Genomic DNA, 20,334 nt, shown 5'->3' on the forward strand with positions numbered 1-20,334 from the left:
GGGTTCAAATTGAAACCCAGGCCAGTACAATTGTTAATTGTGAAAACTAATCTATACATTTCCTGGAATACACTAATTCAAACCACAGCCCAGAAAGCCAGGAGTGGTGCAGATCCCAGCCAAATGGCTGCTCCACGTCACTTCCAACACAGTCCTGGCCTGGAATCCAAGGACGGTGTGTACCACCTACTCATGGCCTACACACAAAAGCTTTGCCTCCCTTCCCAGCAAGGGTTCTGCTGTGAGCTACAGAGAACACACCGGCAAACGGAAAGCTACTGTGGTCACAATATTCCCAAAACTGAGAGCCAGAAAGAGGAGCAGCTGGCGAGTCCCAGGCCCCGTCAAAGGATTAGGACATTCGCTGGGGAGTGCGGAAACTGATCTCCACGCCCTCTGTTATACTTGAATGTCTCGGTAATTTTTCAGCACTCCCAAATGAAACATTGAAAACAGAGGTGCTCTTGAAGAGAGCTCTGGGGGCCTATGTGAGCATATCCAGTGACTTGTTCTCACTTGGTACAGAGAAGAGTTAGCTGTTGCCTCTCGGTGCCGGGAGGACAGTCATTTGAGTTCATGCTGAGGATGAAGAATGGCTCCTCCAAACTGTCCCGTAACTGAGCCAATTTGAGGACCAATTAATAAGCAGGCACACTGTTGTATCTTTCCCATTTCGGAGTCTAACATAATTTATAGACTGGAATCTGCTGCCTGCTTTTCTGGATTCTAGTTCTCGGTGACATCTAGTGCATATAGTTCTGCTAGCGCACAGACAAGTTGTAGGAGTTACCAGGGAACGGTGCCTGTCTAAGTTGTTTCCTGTTGTAGTGATAAAATGCCAGGAGGAAAGCAACTCATAGGAAAAGGGTTTGTTTGACTCCCAAGTCCAGACTGTAGTCACCATTCTAGATAAGTCACAGCAACATGAAAGAACTGGCCACTTCACACCCACAGAACAATCTGTGGATGCCTTGGTGCTTGGGCTCAGGTCGCTTTCTCCCTTTTACACAGTCCATGGCTGAGGAACCCATGGACTCTTTATGAGCTAGGAAAGGCTATGTCTGTAATGAACACTACCCCAAATCCCAGCATTTAAAACCACCCAAGCTTAATGCCTGTGCCCCAGAGGTTCACAGAGGAGAGCGGAGAGTGTCCTTTCCTGTAGTCCTGGAAGATACTTCCCAGAGCACTGGAGGAGATTAGTCAAGAGGGTCATGCAACCACAGTTAGTTTTATGTCACAACCCACTGGCAGATTTACAGAACTGGCCTCACATTGTCACAAGGGACAAAGCAGAACAGCCATATTATGCCATGCAATGGGGCGGAGAAGAAGAAGGGACTCAAGAAATACTTGGCAAATAACACAGTGATGATTAGCCAGTGACTATCAAAGCAAAAGAAAAGAGAAAACAACCAACCAACCAACCAAGCAAACAAACAAACAAAAGCCCAGAAAAACCACCACCACCACCACAACAACAACAACAACAACAACAGAAAATAAAGCAAACAAATAAAAGACAAACCTACTGAGAGTATACGAAGATTCCATTAAGAACTAACCCTAAGACAAACACTTCTATTCCATTACGGCGAAGGAGATTTATGCTGATAACTGTTACAAACAACTGTGACAGAGTACAAACATGATGTTAGTGTCCCTCCCTTCCTCAGTTAAAATATGAAGACATTTTTCCTGGGTGGAGAACCCCTAGCTTCCCCAGCATACACTAAGGGGGGATGCTGAGCACCGAGGAATGGGGCTCACTGAATCAAGAGATTCAAGGGACCCATCAGGGCCAGCTCAGATCCAGGAAGGCAACAGGACACCTCAACTGTAGGATAGGAGGAGATGAGTGAGAACCAAGGAATGAGAACGTGGTGGCAGTGGTGGGTGCAGAATGTAGGGTCTCCATTTTGCCTCATTCTGTGAGAAGATCACTGCCCCTAGCACACACACACACACACCCCACTCTGGCACTCTTAGAGAACATACCCCTGTACTGGCCCCTACTACCATTGCCCTGAGTGATGTGTCAGCAGTGCCTGTTACCCTCGCTGCCCTCATCCTGTAGTGCTGTTGTCCCAGCACAGGTGAGAGGACCCTGATGGTGGCATGGACGCCCTCAGCTAGTGAGCAACAGGTGACTCCATGAGTTTGCTCATCAAGATTTCAAAGACCAAGTCCTTAGGATGATAACTCCTGATGTATCAGGACACCTAGAATCAGGGATGACAGGAATGACGATGGGACGGGTGTGGGGGGCATTGACTTTTATAGATAGTACATGGCTTGCTTTAACTTGCTCATGGTACCAAACCAAATGGCACACCCTTGTCTACCATCTTACCAAACATGCCTACTCACAAGTGAAGTCTGCATGTAGCCACGCAAGCTATTGTCGTTGAAGACACTGGACCTTCTTGAGCTTCGACATTGAGGGCTTTTCTGTCTCCATGGTGACTGTGGGCATCTGTGGGTGCCCCCAGCAAGTTCAAGTAGTATGTCTAATTCATTCCTCCTGACATGGAGCCTCTGTGTTTCCCACACATCCTGTGTATTCTGGGCACTAGAGTTTAAGAAGCGAGAGCCTTTCCCCGTGCCCTGGAAGAAACTTCTTCTTACATAACCTGCCACAGCAAAGAATACAAATAAAAACGTTCCCAGCTTTGTTTTTTAAGAAATGAAGAAATATATCCAGATGTGACTCACAGCTGCTGCTGTGGCCCTTCGCTGAGGCTGTGGCTGCAGCCAGTCCTTGGGGGACTTCGGATAGGAGAACCCATGGTGGCAGAATGCCAAGTCACGTGGGTGGAGACTGTGACTCCTTCAGGGTTGAAGAGCTCCCAGGGTAAATCTTTGCCACAGAGGACCTAGGGAAGACCACAATCCCTGGCCTCATATGCATTAGGGGAAAGGAGCTTAATTTGTCCACACTGAGGTATACCACGAGAGGAAACTACACAATGGATTGTAAAGATTTGTTCTGAAACAGTGTACAAGTGTACATATGAAGTGAGCAAGTTCTTATGGGGCACATGTAGAGATGATAACAGTGGACTAGGTTAAAGTCGATAAAGCACATTCAATGTGATTAATTTCACGTGTGTCTTTTTACCATTGTGACACAACCACCAGGCAATGCTGACTCACCCGTGTGGCTCACACTCTATTTTTACTGTGCAGTCATTGTCCTGGGGACTGGGGCTCATCTTTAAGTTTGATAAGCATTTTTCATTCAAAAAACATCCTGAGATAGAAAAAAAAATTTTGTGGTGGTGTTGGTTGATTTTTTTTTTTTTTTAACGGATCATTTCTAAACGGTTTTATTTCAAATCTCTTTTCAGCCCTCTCCAAAAAGACATGGGCTCGTACAGAAATCATAAAAAGGAGATACAAGCACAAGAGTCAAATGTGTCCCGCACTGACACTTATGAAAAACAGGGAGTTATACACAGGATTTCCAAACAGGACCTGCAGCTGCTATTAATGTCCTTTTAAAAGAGTCAAACATGCTATTACTACAGTATTTACAGACACTCCATTCTGCAACTAATCTACAGGAACATCCAACACCCACCCCTCTATGCCCAGAAAAATGTGGTCGTTTTTAACTATAGGTTTTATTAAAGAGATATAAGCAACTCATTTGCATTATTTCCTGGCCATGTCTCTCCCTTTTACTCCTCCCGAACCCCTTTCTCAAATCTTTGCCTTCCTATTCTTTAAGTATTATTGACACACACACACACACACACACACACACACACACACACACACACACACATGCGCGCAGGCACCGCGCACGCATGCATATTTATAAATACAATCTGCTGGGTTCATTTCATGTTATACAAGAATTCAGAGTTGACTGCGTGTGATTGGTCAGCCTGTCAGGGCCTCACAGGAATTGGTGAGATGCCCCCTACCCGGGTTGGCATGTCACCTGTTGTTATTGCTCAGGTCTTGTTTAAGTGGCCATACTGTTGAGGTTTGATGGGTGTGGCTTCCCTGTCACATACAGAAGACAGTGTCTCCAGCAGGAGCCCTGATCCTCTGACTCTTCCAGTCTTTCCTCCCCTTTCTCCTTGGCGTTCCCTGAGCTTTTAGTATAAGGTCAGCACAGACATTTCTTTATGAGCTTTTTCATAGTAAATGTTTTACTTGCTTTTGTTTTATAGTTTAGTAAATTTTTCTAAGTTTCTCAAGAAACTGAAGATGGTTTGGCAACTCTGCTTCATGGGGAGCAGGCAGTGTGTAGCGAGGGCAGTGGTGCGTTGGTCCCTTCACCGGGAGCAGCTGGTGTTCTTGCTGCCCAGAAGTTAGCTGAAGCTCTTTCATGTCAGATGCCAGATCCCCTAGTGCTTCTGGAGCTGCCTTTGTCTGAGTAATGGGGTTACCCTCTAAGCAGTGGAGAAAGGGCCCTGGCTATCCCCCAGCAGTCACTGGGCATCCTTCTAGCCCCTCCAAGCCCTCTTCCTCTGGCTTCTTATCTGTACAACTTGAAAGATTAGCTTTAAGGTTGTTCCTGACTGCTCAGAAAAATATAAACCTCAGGTCTTCAAATGGTCTTTGATTCACACTGACTTAGAGAATAGATGCTTCTGGAGGGCGGAGCCTATAGTTAACCTATAATGACATCATCACAGAATACATCAGTGCGAGGTTTCATGGCCTTCTCAGCAGATAAGAAGTCACCTACTGAGTATCACCCAACAAATGGGTTTGCAAGGGGCAGCCACTAGCCCTGTGCCCTCCTCCTGCCTTGGAGGGATCCTGTATATAAGAGGCATTCTTCCTTCCTGAGTGTGGGGGACCCAACACCTCAACCCAGAACTCTGGGAAGAGCTAAGGTTTAAGAGTCAGCAGATGATGAGGGCTGGAGAGGTGGCTCAGAGGTTAGGAGCACTGTCTGCTCTTCCAGAGGTCCTGAGTTCAATTCCCAGCAACCACATGGTGGCTCAGAATCATCTACAACGAGATCTGGTGCCCTCTTCTGGCCTGCTGGCGTACATGCAGGCAGGATATTGTATAAGTAATAAATAAATAAATCTTAAAAAAAAAAAAAAAAAAAGAGTCAGCAGATGAGCTGGGGCTGTTCACTGACTCAGTTTCCTGAGGAATATGAAATAAAGATTCAGACCCAGGGCCTAGGGGTGGGGTATACTTGGTGAGCCACATGGTATGGTAGGCTGTTGACAAACTCCAGGGAACCAAGTCTTTAGAGCCCTCCAGCTTCTGTATACATTTTAAAACAATTACACCCACTTTATGTCAGCCTGAGATGTCAACAGTGACAGACTAATATAAAATGTAATTGTTATATTAAAAATATCATGTAGAGATGCAAGCTTTAGAAATGGATGGTGGCAGTTCTCATAGGGAAGGGCTTCATGTCACGGTACATTTTGTAGCATCTCTGTTTGTGTGACAGCAGTAGCCATTAGTAAGGGGTGAGTAGATTATCCTCTATAAGTAAATACTATATATATGTCTATATGTCTCTTAACACTAACAGCATCTAGCACTGAATGCTTACACATGTCTATACTCACATAGCACCTAACTGAATCTTCTAAAATAATGACGAGTGTTATCACCCTTGACCTACTGAAAACAAATCCAAGTCTCACAATGTTTCAATAACACGTCAAGTGAGAAACTATATACTGTGAGCAAAATACCACATGTCTAAGCTGACCCAGCTATGTGTTGTTTTCTGACCTGAAACTCATTCTCCATTTTGGGGAGCCCTTAGCAGCATTTTTTAAATAACAGGTATTTGTGAAGACTTTCTTTTTCTTGGCAAATTTAAAATAAAAATTCACCCTGAAGAGCTGTAGCAGAAAAGCCTGAGGGAGAGCTGTAAGGCAACTGGGTTTCATCAGAGAGCACTCTTTTAACATGGCCTGCCTGCTGATGGTCAGTGAGGCCTTGGCAGAACAGAGTGACAGTCGGAGAGAGGGTTAGAGCAAGCAGCATTTCAGCTTGGTGAGACGCAAGGAGGCCAGCACTCACTCACACGTGAACCGTGAGAGATATCTTTTATGATGAGAGCGTTGCTAGGCACCGGGCCTCTAAACAGACAAACTGTACACAGGCAAATCCCTTTCCAGCTTTTGCTGCAAATCAGAGCTTGTCCCATTTGGGTCCCAGAGAAGTATGACAGAATAGAGTGGCAACCGAGGTATGGAAGAAGGGACTGCTCCAGATCCTATGTCTATTGATGCTGTAGGGAAGGAAAAGCTGTCCCAACAGAGAGCAGATGAAGGCTACCCCCACCCAGAGTGAATAGAATTTTGGGAAGTCCTGAGGGAACGTTGGAGTCGTGGGCATGGCTATGTTGTGGGCGCAGCAATTGCTATATGATTGTAGATATAGCAGAACTCATAGAAGGCTCCATTTTTAATTGCTGGGTTTCATTGTATAGAGACTACATTTTATTAAAATGCAGTTTTAAAAATGTGTAACAAACTGGAATAGTGTTTCAGGCCTTTCGTTTTTGACTCAGACTGGGCAAAAGTCTGATAACCTTTGGCAACAGAAAAGAAACACAGCGAGAAGTTACATAAAAGAGCAGCGGCCACAGACGCGTGTGCATGAGTTGGCAGGACTCGACTGGATGTGTCCCATCCAAGACAGCGCGCTTAGTCTCTCGAGGTCTTTGGACACTTAGAAAGTGGGTCATCTTTCAGAATATCTGCGTCACTGCAGAGACGATGTTGGTAAATCAAAGTCCAGCTGGGCTCATTCTGCGCTGTAAGGGGACACTTACCTGCTGGGCAGCACTGTTAATCCTTTCATTCACTGTGCAGGGAGGAACAGCTCAGCAGCCAGGATCACTCTCCCTGGTTGCTAGGAATCCATGTTCTTCTGCCAGGCACTTACATGGCCACTCATTAAACATATGCACTGGGAAAGCAGAGCTGAGTCACAGCTTTGTCCCAAATCCCAAGAGTTTTGATGTTGAAACAAGCATGCTTCCAATGTGTTGTGATTGAAGTGAACCGCAACGTTGAAGCAATTATTCTGACAGTAACATTATTCTGCCTCAAATAGTCAGTGACCCAAGCAAGGGGTTGTTATGGGCTGGCATCTTCAGATTGGTCTGCTTTTGACATCAAGTAACAGGGAGCAAACTTAAATGCAGTTGGACTGTAAGGATGCCACTGGCTCACAGGTCTGGAGTTCTAGGCCCAGCAGGGTTCAGAGGTGCTCTAGCTGGGGTCTGGGAAAGCCGCCTGCTTGTTAAAATCTGTCTGGGCCCACTATTTTGTCATTAATTTTTTGCAGTGAGTGAGAGAGGAAGAGAGAGAGAGAGAGAGAGAGAGAGAGAGAGAGAGAGAGAGAGAGAGAGAGAGAAATACTTTGGGTATCTCAGAATTAAAGGAAGTGAAAGATTTATCCAGGATGTTTTGCTTATTGGTCCAAACTGGGCCACAGGCTCATTCTCTCAGTGGCTCAGAGTGGAACATATGCCCATTTCTAATTTATTCATGTTAACACTTGCGTTTCTCGTTGGCTCATTTCTCATCGGCTCAATGGGGGTATGCAATGCCCAGTCAGAGGATAGTGTGTCCTTGAGGTAATCAGGCCTCTCCTATGAGTAGATGCAGAGACAACTCCATTAAGAACATGATTTGATGGCCGAGTGTGAGTGTGTGTGAGTGTGAGTATGAGTGTGAGTGAGTGTGTGTATGTGTGTGTGTACATGAGCAGGTGTATGCATATAGGAAAGAGGTCTGTTAAGAGACAATCAACTGCACTGATATTTAATTTAAATCTATCGCTTTGAAATATTATTTCTTATTACAAATATAATTTTTAAATTTTTATTCTTGTGTATGTATGTATGTATGTATATATGTATGTAAATATATATGCACGTGTTTCTAGAGGCCAAAAGTTAACCCTGGGTGTTGTTCCTCAGAGGGCCATTCACCCTGTTTTTTGGAGACAGGGCCTCCCATTGACCTGGAACTCAAGCATAGGCCTCGAAACACTAGGGCCACAAGCGCACAGCTCCATGCCCAGCTTTTCCATCTAGTTTCTGGGAAATGGAGTTCAGATTCTCAAAGTCACACAACAAACCACTTTACCAAGTTAACCATCTTCCCAGACCTAGCTGTTTTTAAAAGATGATATTTATAGTAAAAACAAATAGCAAAAAAATCACTATAGTCCCACTAACTCATAAGAACTATGGATGAAGCCAGGCAGGGTGGCGCACGACTACAATCCCAGTACTTGGAAGGCAGAGACAAGTGGATCTCTAAGTTCAAGGTCAGCCTGGTCTATAAAGTCCAGGAAAACCAAGGATACACGGAGAAACCCTGTATCAGGGCAGGGTAGGGGGAGAGACTATGAATGAGATGATCAAGCCACATTTTCAATCAGTGAACTAAAAGTATTCTCCATACTACAGAATATAGCGATTGGAGTGCAGAGTTGTGCCTCAGCCTTCAGACTCATGTACTCCCTGGCTAGGTACCCTCCCAGCTTGCTGTGTCTCTGTAAATAAAGTTTTATTAGAATCTATGTGTATATTGTCCATGCTGCTTCCATACCACAGAGGCAAAGTCGGTGGTTTCAAGAGAGAATTGGAAGCTTGCAAATCCCACAGCACCCGCTATGTGACCCTTCGCTAGGGAACACTTGCTGATATACTGATGCCTTTTGTCATCCGATGCCATCACTCTTTGCTCTCATCCTGACAAGAGGTGAGGACATGAAGGGGAGAGTGCCCCACTGTTACCACTTAGAGGCAATTACAGAGCGTGATGGCTGAGGCACAGGCCAGCGGGCTCAGATATTCTACTCTGTGTGCAGTCTGTGCTGCATGGTCCTTCCTTTAACCCTGAGATGCTGGTGTTGGGCCTGAGTGAACAGATGTTACTCCAAGTCTTATCAAGTGGACAGGAGTCATAGCTGTGGGCTATGATTAAGAAGGCCAAGGAGGAAATAAAAAGCTCCCATGAATATTGCCTTTGATAAGACTGTCCTGTGTGTGTGTGTGTGTGTGTGTGTGTGTGTGTGTGTGTGTGTGTGTGTGTGCCCGCGCGTGTGTGTGCGCGCGCATGCGTGCTGGTGGTCAGTGTGCAGGTCTGAAGGCAGTGAAGAGAGAGTAGAGGCATACCACTGTGCAGGGCCACACTCGGCTAGTGGGAAAGTCTGACCTGAAAGAAAAGAGGCTCCAGCCCAAGCTAGTCACCATGCTCTCTGCTGTTTTCATTTTGAATTTCAAGATCCTTTTTTAAATAATATAAACGGTCCGACTCAAATCTAATTTATCTAAATCGTTTTAGCTCAGAATTAACTTTTTTCTTGTCTGAACAGGAAGATTCCATTTTGGTTCTTGGCGTGTCCTTTAAAACACACAGGAAACAGTCACCAGCTGTAGAATGCTTGACATGGAAGATTCCTTCACACGCACAGCACTCTGGGAGGGTCAAGAACATAGGAGTCAAATACTGTCCATGGTACCCTCCTGCTCTTTAAATCCTTGTGGTCCTGGGCTTGTTTTTTGTTTTGTTTTGTTTTGTTTTGTTTCCCATTTATCAATTTGGCTCACAACCATCCATAATGTGATGCCCTCTTCTGGCCTGAAGGTGTACATGCAGGCAGAGCACTCATATACATAAAATAAATAAATCTTAAAAAAAAAAAAAAAAAACAACCTAAACAACATCAATTTGAATTCATGAAACTACTTTGATGATGATGAAATGAAATAGTCCATGTACATAGCCCAGAATTTAGCAGATAGATACTGTTATACGCCCTCCACACATACTGGTCATTTTAATGTGGATAATATTTCTGGTTGTCAGGATTTTGGCTGAGTGTTTTGGATTCTTTTGGTCTCTTGTCCAAAGAATTAAAAATAAGGGCTCACATAGCTTTGCAAAAGAAGCAAGGTAATTTTATTTGGAGCAAAGAGGTAATACAGATTAAAGAGCCATGCCTAGCAAGATAGACAGCCAGGCACACAAGTAAAGAGACCCAGGACTCTGATCATTTGGCGTTCTTCTTATGAGGTTCATATAAAGGGTATATTACAAAGGGTAATAGTTTGGGTGGTTCTCTATTTTATTTGGTAGATCGATAATACAATTATTTTTCTACTTCCCATAATCTACATGATTTTAATCATATGCATGCCCAATTATACACAGGCATAAGATGATAAATAGAAGATTCTACCTAAAATGCTACTATGAGACATAGCTTAGTCTTACTGCGCAATGCACCCCAAACCAGCTCAGGCCAGATCGAACCGTCTGATCTTCATACCTGAATATATTATAAATACATTTAAATAGAAGCTGTCTAAATTCCACCAATAACATGAATAGAGAACCTTCTACCACTGTTCAGAGATGGGAGTCTGTGTGTCAGGATACAGGTGGGAGGCTGAGAGGTCCTAGGGTGACCAGGTGCATTGTACATGCACCGTATGTGACGTAGAAGACCGAGGCTGCCACGTGCATTATTACAAGGGACGGGCATACATAAACCAAAACCAAACAGGAGTCTCCTCTGCTTGCCTGCCTCAGACAATGTACAGAAACTCTGTGGGAAACATTTTGTTGATGAACCACAGGGGGAAAAGTACAATGTTGTCATCTATAAGTGCTTATCTTCTGCATGATATCCTTGCTTTACTCTGAAGCAGTGAGAATGAAACCGGATGAGGAGAAATGCCTCCTTGGTGCCTGTCCTGGCTTCATTTCTGTTGCTGTGATGAAATACCCCAACAGAAACAACTTAGAGAAGAAAGGATTTTATGTAGCTTATAGTTCTAAGTAAACAGTCCACCAATCCGGGAAAGCCAGGACAGGCCCTCAAGCATGTAGTCACACCATACCCACAGTCAAGAGAAGGTAGAATGTAGGCATCCTTGCTTGGTCCTCAGCTTCCTTTCTCTTCTCTTCAGTCCAGGGCCCCGCCCAGGAAATGGTGCCTCCTACAAAATGACCTTGATTAATAGTCAAAACAGCCCCACACAGATGTGTCTACAGATCTAGAAATTTCTTCACCAGAGATTCTCTTTCCAGGTGCTAGGTTCTGTCAAGTTGACAGTTGACCTGAGCGTCATACTAACTGTAAGTTTAGAAGGTCTTCTGGGGATGAGATGTAGTACCAGCTGGGTGCAGACCTGAGAGATAGATACACAGTGATGCGGAGGGGATGTGATCTGAAGCAGTTTGGTATCAGGACTGGGTTTATCCTCAGGCGTTTACCAGAGCTAACTTCATCTTTGTGGGTCTGACATATTGACCATGCCGGAAGACAAGCTCATGCTGAGGCTTGAAGATGGAATCGTGAAGGGCCTAGAACTTCAGGAAGATTGTTTTAATTTTGTGCAGTTAACAACTTTACACTCCGCAGGTGTGTCTTGCTATAAAATGCTACTGACATCTGTCTGTCTTGTCTAGATCACAGTTACGGATGAAGAAGTCAGTAACCCATCCTTTTTAGACCTCGTGAGAACCCCCCAGATGAGGAAGTGCACACTTATCCTTATGTTTGCTTGGTAAGCTGACTTGGGCTGGGTTTCAAGGCTGGTGTCAGGTTCACGGGGCCCCGCTCCCTCTTACCTGCCTTCCCCGGTGTCCCCTGATGCCCTGCAGGTTCACAAGTGCGGTGGTGTATCAAGGGCTTGTCATGCGCCTGGGAATTATTGGAGGCAACCTCTACGTAGACTTCTTCATCTCGGGCCTTGTGGAGTTGCCCGGAGCTATCTTGATCCTTCTGACCATCGAACGCCTTGGGCGACGCCTTCCCTTTGCCGCAAGCAACATAGTGGCTGGAGTGGCGTGCCTAGTCACTGCATTTTTACCAGAAGGTAATCTTCCTTCACGTTCAGTTGACAGGTCCCAAAGAACTTGACCGGGGCGGGGGGGGGGGGGGGGGGGGGGGGAGGGAAAGCAAATAATTGCATAGGTGGATGGGATAGGGGTCACTTGTCTTTATGAGTGTGCCATTCCTTCAAAAGCTTGGCGCTAGGCAAGCTTGGGTGATGTCACTCTCTTTTCTGTTTCATGAATATGAAGATTGATGAGATCTTTATATTGATGCCTTTCTTTACTGAAATTTTAGATTTGTTTATCGATAGAAAGGGGATTATGCTAGATCTAGGATATTGTGGCAGGACGTGGCTAATATTGTTTAACATATTTCCCAAGCCTCTACCATACCACAGGCACCAAGCTGTACCTTGGGATAGGGACTGAAGGAAGATGTGGCTCTTGGCTTCATATAGTTCATAGCCTATTAAGAGGCATAGACTTTTAAATAATGTTATAACAATAATGTGGTAAATTACTAACACTGACAAAGATGGGGGGAGAGAAGGGGAGTGGAGGAGGTAAGGAAGAAGACCCATGTAGGCCCAAGGGAGGAGTCACAGCTCATCACTGGCACCCATTTCTTCCTACCTGTTATTTTCCCAAAAAATCACAGAAAGTTTTATGAGTTTAGGAACTAAGGCTTCTGTGTTGTTGCTGGAAATCTGTATGAGGAAGCCAGAGGATGGCCAGTTCCCCAGCACGACTGTCCCTGTAAGGCACAATAGGAACTTGATGCTGCCTATTCCTGAAGAAGGGGCCATGAGCTGCTCACATATGCAGAAGTTTGGGACATGGCTGGAAGGAGAGATGCCAGAGCCCAGCTTCAAGTCTAGCTGGAATTTGAGAGAGACGGTTCCTTTCAGAGAGGTTGCAGAGGCCAGTACTCTGGACCTTAAGGGCTGAAAGGTGGGGTACAGGAGGAGGAGGAAGAAGAGGAGGAGGAGGGAGGAGAAAGAGGAGGAGGAGGAAAGGATCACAAAAGACTCCAGATGCTCAGTTAACAGCCCAGACAGATGCGGCTAGAGCTACAAAAAGGAAGCCGTTTAAACTGTCCCCAGCAAAGATGTGAACTAGAGCACAGGAGTCATTTCTGTATTCTGGGTGTGCAGTGGAGGTTTTGCAGGAAGCCAGGCCCTCCATAGTCCCTGTGCCTATGAAGGAAGCAGTCTGTCTTTGAGAATAGCAAGGATCAGGAAAGATGGTGCTTATGTTGGAGAGATCAGAGCAGGCGTGCATGGGAGACTTCATTAATTAGACACCGGCTTACGAATTCCCAGGATAGCAGATAGAGCTTACTTGGATAAAACTACAGAAGTGCCAGGCCTCAGAACAGGAAAGGGAAATGATGTGCAAATCCATCCAGCCACAATGGCCGATCAAAAGCAGAAACTCCAGTTTCTCTCATTTTCCTCATGAGCACCTCATTCCCAGGTCTGCAGTGATTAAGTCTCCACAGCTGACATGCTCCCCCTCTCCCCTCGGAGGCTGGCCAGCCCACAGCACAGGGCTGCTCCTCTTGAGCCTCTGAGCTAGGAGCTCTTATAGCCTCTCTCTCTGGTCACTCTCGTCACTTCTCGATGTCTCTCCTATGCCCACTTCTGTCTCCATGTAACGCTCTCCCTCTTGGTCTCTAGCCCCATATATGATCACATCCCAAGCTCCCAAGTAAACATGAACTTGAAGACACACAAATAGCTCACTGCATAGTCAGTGCATCAAGGGATAAAGAAGCTGGAGAAACAGCTCAGTGGTTAATAGCACCAGCTTCTCTTCCAGAATCCTGTCCCCAGCACCCACATCAGATGGCTCCCAACCACCTGTAACTGCAGCTCCAATGTATCTGATGCCCTCTTCTCTTACACACACACACATACACACACACACACACACACACACACACACACACACACACACACACAGAGAGAGAGAGAGAGAGAGAGAGACAGAAAGAGACAGAAAGAGACAGAGAGAAAGAGAATAAATCTTAAAAAAAAAAAAAAAAAGAGCTCCAGACACTGAATAATTGCCATCAGTCAGTGTGTACTATTTAATATTAATATTTAATATTAATTAAATGCTGGCCACTAAACAGGGAAAGGGAACAAGAAGAACAATAGGAGGTGTGCAATTTCAGTAAACGGGTGAAATCTCAAGAATGTGTAGAGCTCTGTGCTTCAGAACTCTCTCTCCCCTCACCCTCCGTCCCTCCTTCCCTCCCTCTGTCCCTCCCTCTCTCCTTCCTTGTTTCCCTCTCCTTCTCTCTGATTCTCTGTGTGTGTTTATGTGTGTTCAGGTGCACATGTTGGTGTGGGTGTTCACATCCACGTGCAGGCCAGAGGTTGGCATGGGTGTCTTCCTTGTTTCCTGGGACAGGGTCTCTGTCTGGCCTGCAGTTTACTAAGTAGGCAAGGCTACTTGGCCAGTGGGCTAGAGGTTCCTCACCTCCACTTCTCCAGTGCAGGGTTCCCAACACTCGCCACCACACATGGCTTTTTCATGTGGGCTCTAGAGATCAAACCCTGGTCCTTGGGTGTGCTTTCAGAGTCACGGGGCCATTGTGACTGGTGGGCCAGAGTGAGTTTCACATTCCCCAAGTGAGTCCCGCATATGAGCAAGGCCCTGCCTTGAGCAGGCCCTTCTTCCAACTAGGCCCTGACGGTGCAAGTGCCGTGAGGAGAGCCTTTTCTCTCAGCTGGCTTGACATCACATTGGCCCCTGGCTAAAATGCCGATGAGCCTTTTGGAGAGGCCGGCTCTGAAAATGACTTCTCTGAGAACCTTTCTTCTTATGGTCTGAGAATGAGAAATGATCTTCCAGGCTGCCCCTTCTTTTAGGATTCACTGTCTGGAAAGCAAGCTTCTGAGCTCCAAAGCCTAGGAAGGAAGCGCTTTCTTCAAGCACACCCACCTGCCATCACCCACCTGCCATCACTCACCTGCCATCACCCACCTGCCATCACCCACCTGTCATCAGTGTGGCTACTCAGCGTGGCTACAAAACTCAGCAGTTGGGGCAGGCCTTCCTTTCAGAGCAAGAATATTATTTTTTACTTTTCTTCCTAAGTGAAAATTAAAGCCATATATACTAATTTACATATCTTTATTAGGACTTTTCTCTAAACTTTATTTCAGAGTTCAGAGCAGATGGTATCTCCAGAAAAAAGTGAAAGCCATGAATATTTAAATTCTGCATCTTTTCTTCAAAAGCTGAGCCTCGGGGCTCTAGCCACCTAAGCAAGTCCCCATCCATGGAGGAAGATCATTTCTCACACACTGTGGACAATGGCTTTAGCTGTCACAGTCATTTTTCATCAATGTGAGCATGTGTGGGAAGAAAGAGAGACAGACAGACACACACACACACACACACACACACACACAGAGAGAGAGAGAGAGAGAGAGAGAGAGAGAGAGAGAGAGACAGACAGACAGACAGACAGACAGACCGACCGACACAGACAGAGATTGTGCATCTTTTGTAGCCCAGGCTGGCCTCGAACATGCCAAGTGTGGTCCTAATTTTTCAATCTTCTTGCCTCTACTTCCTGAGTGCTAGGGATCTAGATGCCTGCCACCATGCCCCGTTCATATGTGTTGGGGACAGAACCCAGAGCCTTGTGTGTACCGGGCAATCACTCTCCTAGCTGAGCTGTATCCTCCATCCTTGATTTTTTTAAAATTTCATTTTAATTTGGTTTTTAAATTTGGTTTAAATTAAAATGGCTTAATTTAATTCTTTACCATTAAAAATGCCTATTATCAGAATAATTAATGGTTTTCATCTCCATACATATCTACACATAATTTACATCTGTTAATGAACTGTTTTCAAATTAATGCAGTGGTATTTAGTGTAGCATCTTTGGGGCTTCTTCTTCTTCTTCTTTTTCTTCTTCTTCTTCTTCTTCTTCTTCTTCTTCTTCTTCTTCTTCTTCTTCTTCTTCTTCTTCTTCCTCTTCTTCTTCTTTTTCTTGCAACAAAAGCTCTGTCCTGGTGTCCTGCTTGGAAAAGAATTGAAAGTCTTTAGACTAAGGTCAGCTTGTGGAAAAGACCATCTCTTCTGCAAGAATATCAAACTGGTAACACTTCCTTTTTTATTGAAACAACTATTTATTTATGAGTTAGCCATGTATTTTTTTTATGGTGGTAGTGGTCTGTGTGTATGTGTAGAAAGAACATCTATGTGTTTGACTTTGATTCCTTAGTGTTAACTTTCCCCCATGGAACAATTTAAGCCTTGGTTGGTAGCCTACATAGATGTTGAACTTATTGGTGGGACTCACAATAGCAGTCTTGCCAGACGCACCTACCCCAGATAGTGGTTTCCATGAAAGCAGGCAGCCTCCTCTGTGGCACCCTTATTGGCCCATCTGGCTGAGCCCCCACTTTCCATCTCTAGGGCACCTGCTCACTGACAGACAAGGGTGGAATGCATTTCCTAGTTCCCTCCCGGCTCTCATGAAAAAGCAAAGCCTAAATAAAACACATGTTTACAGCTGTTCTATGCCAGAGCAGGTGGCAGCCCGGCTCATGAGCACAGCTCTGACCTACCTCACTCCTGATCTAACTATTGCTGTGACAGCTGCAGGTGTCCCATCTGCTAATGCATCAAGTGTGCCAAGATGTCCTTCAGCAAGGCAGGTTGCAACTAAATCTTAATTAATTGCAACTTCCTGACAGTAATCTTGGATCTGCTGTACACTAAATGTCAGCTATCAAGTTGGTGTTAGTGAAATCTGTCAAGAATATTAAAACATCCTACCATTTGTGCTCGATCATCAAGGAGCTACGTTGGGAAGACCCCATGAGTACTTGGCATTGTTGTGTAAAATGTTAATGAGATCAGAGGCCTAACTCTCCCCTCTCAAACACTCTGTTCACAGGGATACCATGGCTGAGGACCACAGTTGCTACCTTGGGAAGACTAGGGATTACCATGGCCTTTGAGATTGTTTATTTGGTAAATTCGGAGTTGTACCCGACAACATTACGGTAATTCTGACACTTCTGTTGCCATTTCCTCCAAGTAACTGTAGCCAAATGTTTCCAAGCTTGGTGACATGCTAAACCGAGCTCAGTTCAGCCCCCAAAGGTATAGGCTGCAGCTCCCATTTGCTCCCCTCTGCATTTGCTGGCAGAAGTATGGCTTGGGACAGTGTCTTCAGACAGAGCTGTGATTTGTGAAGAGGCACTAACTTGGCACTAGAAAGCCTCCTGGCATGCCTGCTTAGGCTGCGTTAGGTCTGCATTCACCAGCAGAACGCTGTATCAAGGCTAAGCCTTCTTTTTTGGATGTCCTCGCATATCTTGCTTTGTGAGCAGCTGGCTTCATAAGGAGTGTTCATGAGTTCTTCCTGCAAGTTGGCTTTCTTACCTGATGCAATATTCCTATGGGCGCACCCTGCAGGGTACCAAAGTCGCCTGTGAGTGTCACGGAATGGCAGGCTATGGGGCTGGTGATGGAGAAACAGCTCTTCACCAATGCTGGAGGCTCCCTCCCTAACCTCACCGCAAAGCAGAGCAGAGTAGAAATGGCTCCCCTGGAGCATGAAGCAGTGGTAGCTGCCAAAGCCGAAAATGATAGAAATTATTGACGCAGCTTCTGTAATTTAGCATGTCTGAATGTTTTTATTATTCTGAATTTGTTTGACAAACTTTTATCTGAAACTTCGTTTTAATCTGCAGGAACTTTGGGGTTTCTCTCTGCTCGGGCTTGTGTGACTTTGGGGGGATCATAGCCCCGTTTCTACTCTTTCGACTAGCTGCTGTGTGGCTAGAACTGCCTCTGATCATCTTTGGTAAGAATTCATTAGTGGGGGGCTGGAGAAATGGCTCCAGAGGTCCTGAGTTCAATTCCCAGCAACCACATAGTAGTTCACAACCATCCATTATGAGATCTGGTGCCCTCTTCAGGCCCGTAGGCACACATGTGGGCAGAATACTGTACAAATAAATAAATAAATAAACCTTAAAAAAAAGTAGCCCCATACCACAAATAATAATAATAATAATAATAATAATAATAATAATAATAATAATAATAAATTCATTAGTGTGCGGGAATGCGTCTACACGTGTAGAAGAGTGGGTGCTCATGTGCATGTAGGTGCACAGGCACTTGTGTCCCCATGTTTGCAGAGGCCAGAGGTCAACTTCAGGGGTTGTTTCTCAGAAGCTAGCTACTTGTTTATCAAGACAAGGTCTCACATTGGAATGTGGAGCTCATTGACCAGACCAGGCTGGCCAGCCAGTGAGTTGTAGGGAGCCTATCATCTCTGCTTAGCATCACTGGAATTATAAGTTCATGTTACTGTGGTACGGTGCTCAGTTTTCACTTAGATTTTGCAGCTAGAACTCAGGTCTTCACGCTCCTGTGGCAGATAGTTTGCTCCCTCACTTTACATGCCAGTCTCAAGTCCTTTCACTTATTCATGTATTGACAGAACCTGCAGCGGTCACCCTGGTGACGTCCCTTTCATCCTTACTGTTTCGGTTTTAAGGAGTCAGGCTGGTTATCATTAGATGCAAAATGCTAAATGGCTTAAAGTCACTTTGCACTAACAGGTTGTGATAAACAGTGTCCCTGTCAGCTTCCTTTTGTTAGATTCTGAGTTAAAGTCAAACAGTGAAATTCTTCTAAGGTATTGGAAAATGAAAGCATCAATTTCCAGGGGCCAAATTTTAAGTTCATTGTTTTATGTTCAAAAGTGGGCCTAAAAACTAATTCTATTTCTTAAAATATTCAATATCTAAATTGGCTTTTGATAGTAAAAAATCTTATGTTAAAAAATAGATGACACAGATGGGTGCAGTGGTGCATGCCTGTAATCCCAGCACTCAGGGAGGCAGAGGCAGGCAGATCTCTGCGAGTTAGAGGCCAGCCTAGTCTACAGAACGAGCCCAGGACAGGTAGGGCCACACAGAGAAACTCAGTCTCTAAAAAAAACCAAAGGGTAAAAAATAAATGACACAAAATCACTTCTACATGTACCCTGATCATGTATGTCCCTATGTATTCCATGTGGGAGTAATGCAGAATGCCCTAGTGCCTTGTGTAATGAGCTTAGGTTAGCAGCTCAAAATGTACACACAGGAGCACGGGGATGGGTGGGCAAAGCTACAAGTCAGCTCTGTGTTTTCAGGAGCCACTTGTTAAGGTTCAGCAGTGCATCACTTAGCCTGTGATGACGGAAAACAGAAGAGAGCACCCTTCCCAGAGGCTTGGATCTAAAGAACAGCAAAGCGGGGAGAGATAACCAGCGGGTGATAGGGGTGGTCAGTTGTTCATGGAAGAAGAGGGTTAGTGTGTTTGAATGCTTCTGGCGACAGACTGACGATGCCTGGGAAGTGGATTAAACCATGAGTGAGTGAGGAGTCTCCCAAAGAAAGATGGGCGTAGATGAGGGTTCGCCTTGAAGCAGAGTTTGACCGTAAATGTAATATGGCAGGAGGACCACAGGAGGAGAATACAGCCGAATTCTAGGGCTGGGAAACAGAGGAAGAGGGGGCTCCTATCCACTGAGTCTGTCTTCCCAGAGGCCTGGAGTGTCTGCACTTGCCAGATGCCTCATAAGCACAGCCGTATTTCACACACAGCCGGCCTCACAGCCTACATGGTGGCACCCATAAGATCGTATTGCGTAGTGACGTCACGCTGTCCTAGTTGACCTGCATTCACTCCACAGTTGTTACAGACACAACAATGAAATCACCACATCTCTCAGTGTGAGTCCCTACCTCCCTACCATCATATGACACCTGGCTAACTGACTCTCAGTGTTCACCAAGAGCACGGGGCCCGTGAGCTGTGCAGAAATGAGGAAGGGCAGGGTGATCTGGTGATGGTGAGCAGGTGCGATCAGCGGGTGAGCACAGAGGTGGGAAGCGTGTGGTCCCACGTAGTCATGCCTCTCTCCCATCCCACAGGGATCCTGGCATCGATCTGTGGTGGCCTCGTGCTGCTTCTGCCTGAAACCAAGGGCATCGCCTTGCCAGAGACAGTGGACGACGTGGAAAAGCTCGGCAGGTACCGCACAGGATTCCACACTTCCTGACTGAAAGCATCTTGTTAAGCCACGGGGCGGGGGTGGGGGGGGTGGCATTAAGTCTGCGTTTAATACCTTAGAATAGTCAAAAGATCAAACAGGTTAACGTAAAAGAACATAGAGCTATAAAAAGAACGTGGGTTATTTTTAAAAAGTGACTGAGAAGCATTTCCTAGTAAGGTGTTAAAACTCAGAAGTGATTTAAACCAGGGGCTGCTGATGAGACGGGGCAAGCATCAGTGAGACACTGAGCAGAGACGGCAATGCATCCGATATGTACCACCTCCAAGATGAAAACTAGGGCAGCTGTGTAGGCTCCATTTCCTTATCAAGTATACTTTATTATGAATTTATTAAATGAAGGTACCTCCCTTACAACCCGACTACCCTAAACAGGAGGGAAAGGAGATGAAGGAGAAGAAGAATGAAACCTTC

At 45.4% G+C, this 20,334-nt stretch overlaps 1 protein-coding gene across 1 annotated transcript in view; it reads left to right on the forward strand.

Annotated features, from left to right (window-relative positions):
* Positions 1 to 20,334, forward strand: part of Slc22a3 (solute carrier family 22 member 3) — a 93,711-nt gene that overhangs the window by 69,250 nt on the left and 4,127 nt on the right. Inside the window, exons 6-10 of the mRNA XM_051164178.1 lie at positions 11,442 to 11,539; positions 11,637 to 11,851; positions 16,738 to 16,846; positions 17,540 to 17,652; positions 19,781 to 19,880. Coding sequence (XP_051020135.1) covers positions 11,442 to 11,539; positions 11,637 to 11,851; positions 16,738 to 16,846; positions 17,540 to 17,652; positions 19,781 to 19,880 — 635 coding nt within the window. The remainder of the gene's footprint in view (positions 1 to 11,441; positions 11,540 to 11,636; positions 11,852 to 16,737; positions 16,847 to 17,539; positions 17,653 to 19,780; positions 19,881 to 20,334) is intronic.

This window comes from Acomys russatus, chromosome 21 (assembly GCF_903995435.1).
Source record: "Acomys russatus chromosome 21, mAcoRus1.1, whole genome shotgun sequence".
NCBI classification, from domain to species: domain Eukaryota; kingdom Metazoa; phylum Chordata; class Mammalia; order Rodentia; family Muridae; genus Acomys; species Acomys russatus.